The sequence below is a fragment of the Arachis hypogaea genome, chromosome 20 (genome assembly GCF_003086295.3).
Source record: "Arachis hypogaea cultivar Tifrunner chromosome 20, arahy.Tifrunner.gnm2.J5K5, whole genome shotgun sequence".
Classification (NCBI taxonomy): Eukaryota; Viridiplantae; Streptophyta; class Magnoliopsida; order Fabales; family Fabaceae; genus Arachis; species Arachis hypogaea.
Window position 1 is genome coordinate 102,637,147 of NC_092055.1, and position 3,365 is coordinate 102,640,511.

General features: G+C 30.5%; 1 protein-coding gene across 1 annotated transcript; it reads left to right on the forward strand.

Annotated features, from left to right (window-relative positions):
* The first annotated feature begins 217 nt into the window (after window positions 1-217).
* LOC112785168 (WRKY DNA-binding transcription factor 70) lies at window positions 218-3,058 on the forward strand. Its single transcript, XM_025828613.3, has 3 exons — window positions 218-1,081; window positions 1,247-1,348; window positions 2,477-3,058. Exons 1-3 carry the CDS (start codon window positions 672-674, stop codon window positions 2,886-2,888), a joined length of 924 nt encoding a protein of 307 aa, XP_025684398.1. The 5' UTR covers window positions 218-671; the 3' UTR covers window positions 2,889-3,058.
* Window positions 3,059-3,365: the final 307 nt, after the last annotated feature.

Below are 3,365 nucleotides of genomic sequence, written 5' to 3' on the forward strand. Positions count from 1 at the left end.
AAAAAAATGATAAAAAAAAAATTAATGCTATTAATTTAAAATTTTAAAAAAATAAATTTAATTAGAAAAAGTTTAAAAATTAATTTAAAGAATGAATAATTTTTTAGGGTAAAGTTGACCATTTTTTCCTCATTTTTATATATTTAAAACCTTTATTAATACCCTTAATAACAAGCGGATGGTGGAGTGCTTTATTTTTGCAGACAGAAGGGGCAACGCCGCTGAGCACAATAAATTTCACTCTTTATTATTATCAATGTAATCAATAGTAATTTCTTACCTTTCTTTCTCCTTCTACAGGCGGCAAAACTTTTTACTCCTTTTTTCTTTTAATAGAAAAGGAGCTTTGATTTTAAGCGTCAAGATTGCATCACAATGATAACGTCATGTTTAGCTTTATAAGCCAAGCCACAATTTTTTTTTTTTTTTTGCTTCGGAAAGTTGTTCTAATGTGTGGAAAATTTAATCACACTTAACCATCGTTATTATTCAATTTTCATTTTCATTATCATCATCATCAACTTCCTTAGCTTCCTCCTCATTTTCCATTCCCGTCTTTCCTAGAAAAAACCCACCCTTTTCCTCTCTTTTACCCATTCTCTCTCTCTCTCACACACACACCACCCTAACATCTATCTACCAATCTAAGAAAATTTCTAAGAAAATAAAGAATGAGTAGTATTGTAATCTGCGGTAGTGAGGGTAATATTGGTTTTTCAGAGAAGAGGGAGAGGCTTATGAATAAGCTTGTGGAGGGGCATAAACATGCCACTGAGCTGAAGCTTCTCCTTCAGAATCAGAATCAGAATCCTCCGGCCACTATTCATCACGGCGGCGGTTCATCAGCTGAGGCGCTATTAATAACCAAGATTCTCAGATCTTTCGCGGAGACTCTCTCCGTTCTAGATTCTCCTTCTTCTTCTGCTTCCTTCTTCCTTAACGAGAATAACAGTGGGTCCCAGCTTGTTATTGCTGCAAACTCCACCAATAATGATCTGAGGTCTGAAGAAGGTTCCAGTGAGAGTAGCAAAAGATTCTCTTCATCAGTCCCTAAGGATCGAAGAGGCACATACAAAAGAAGGTCTCTTTCTAATCTCATCTTTGATCTCACCTTACCAGAATATGTACGGACACTATATGTTTACAAGCCCTTTTATATACATAATAAAAAAAAAATAATTGACAGTTTGGGGTTTAGGGTTTGATTTGAAAGTATTATTAACTACTAGACTGAGTTGATGCGTAGGAAAACGGAAGAGACATGGAGCAATGTATCTCCCACCACTGAGGATAATCTTGCCTGGAGAAAGTATGGACAGAAGGACATACTCAATTCTAAATTCCCCAGGTAATATATAGTAATTACTTTCTTTTTCTTTTCTATTTTAATCTTTAACTTAAGGATAAGGACCAATGTTTTGAGATATATAGACAGATACAATGCATTCCTGCTACTACTAAAACTCTTCTTTTCATATATAATATCTCTAATAAAATACAACTGTGCCATTTAAGTATATAGAAATATATGTTGCCTTATTCTAAAATAAAACACATTTCAATGTTCATTTTATGATTAGTTAAATACAATTCACATGCTCTTTTCTCAAATGTATAAATTAAAGAGCAAAAAATTTAGAGTTAAATTTTAAAATAATTCTTAAAATTAATTATGTGCACTAAAATAGTGTATAAAATTTTAATTGCATCAATTAGTTTAAAATTGACAAGAATACCCTATGTTAATTCATAATATGATAAACTATTTGATGAAAAAAGATTGAAAAACTAATTTGTTACACTTTTACCAATTTTCAAAATGTGACTGTAGGATTAGAACTTCATAGACTATGTTAAAAATGCCACTAATCTTAGAGAGACTTTGAAACTTAGCCAAAAAGTTTATCTTTGTTGCTTTCTTTCTTTATCTTTCTATTTTTATTTTTTGGGTGCTTAAAAGTTTCCTTCGTAGTCTTATCAAAAGTAAATTACAAAAGAAAAAATATAGGTAGACAATGAGTTTAATGAATAATGCAGTTACACATATAGTAACCTCCCTCCTCTACTTGTGATTTCTGTAGGGACGTAGCGTGTTTTTTATTTTATTGGACTAATTTTAAAATATATTATTCACATTATTTACGAAAGTCATTGTCTATCTAACAAAACCGATTATAAAATGGTTAAGCTACAAGCCTACAACCAATAATGGAGCTTGATGAGGAGGAGGCCTACCATTGCAGGAAAAGCAGACATAGGAAATCAACTTGTTGCACATTTCAATTGTTAATTATTTTCGTTTTTCAGTTTTCTTAATTGGCTTGGTCCTTGATTTGACAATTCCACACTGCCCAAATGAATATTGTTTAACATAAAATAGATAATTAATTATCTCATATTTTTGTTACAAAAACTTAACTTGCCTCTTAATATCCCAAAATTCTAAATATTTCAGTTGTGATATAATAATATGCAGGAGTTATTATAGGTGCACTCGGAAGTATGATCAAGGTTGCAAAGCAACAAAACAAGTTCAAAGGATTCAAGATAATCCAGTTTTGTATCAAATTACGTACATTGGTCGTCATACTTGCAAAGAAACTCTCAAAGCTCCACAAATGACAGCATATCTTTTGAATCCACAAGACCATCATCAAACCCCACCAACAAATGCTATAATCAAACAAGAATATCCCAAACAAGAGGACACTCCGAGTGGTGAAATAATCATTGCAGAAAAATTGGATGCAAACCTTTGGTCTGAGTTGAAGGATATCGAGATAACCAACCCTCCTACTTATGCTAACTTTAGCGCATTTTCTTATCATTTTTGCACCACCGGGTTCCACTTTGATGATCATCATCATGGTGAAAGTCATATGCTATAATTAGTTAGATTTTATTTCCTAATCTTGACTATATATGTGTATTATTAAGCTTTAAGCTTCAAGTTTCGTGCATGTACTATATACGACAGTCATTTTAATTTGATCATTCCCACATCAATCAGTTTCAATGCAAGATGATATAATATATGTCATCACTTTATTTGAAGAAAGATCTATTATTAAATAATTATTACTATATTGAAAGCTTTTTTACCTACTATACACGTGCATCTCTAATTTTAGAAATGACATTTTTTTTTTTGATAAATTCTATATAATCATCTTCAAATTAACATGTAATTTACTTTTTAGATGTGTCGAACTTTTTAATTGAATCTTAATCTAATTATTAACTATACTAATAACTTGAGTTACTTCAATTTAATTAGAATTAATATTTTAACTATAGTGATAAAATCATTTTGTAATTGAGTTATTATTTAAAATACTTAATTGTATAATTTTTAAAAATATTAA

Excerpts from the sequence above, each read along its gene's own strand:
- LOC112785168 (XM_025828613.3), top strand. The coding sequence starts at position 672 with ATGAGTAGTATTGTAATCTGCGGTAGTGAGGGTAATATTGGTTTTTCA. Across the intron at positions 1,082-1,246 it reads AGAGGCACATACAAAAGAAG|GAAAACGGAAGAGACATGGA; the intron begins GTCTCTTTCTAA and ends GTTGATGCGTAG. Across the intron at positions 1,349-2,476 it reads CTCAATTCTAAATTCCCCAG|GAGTTATTATAGGTGCACTC; the intron begins GTAATATATAGT and ends AATAATATGCAG.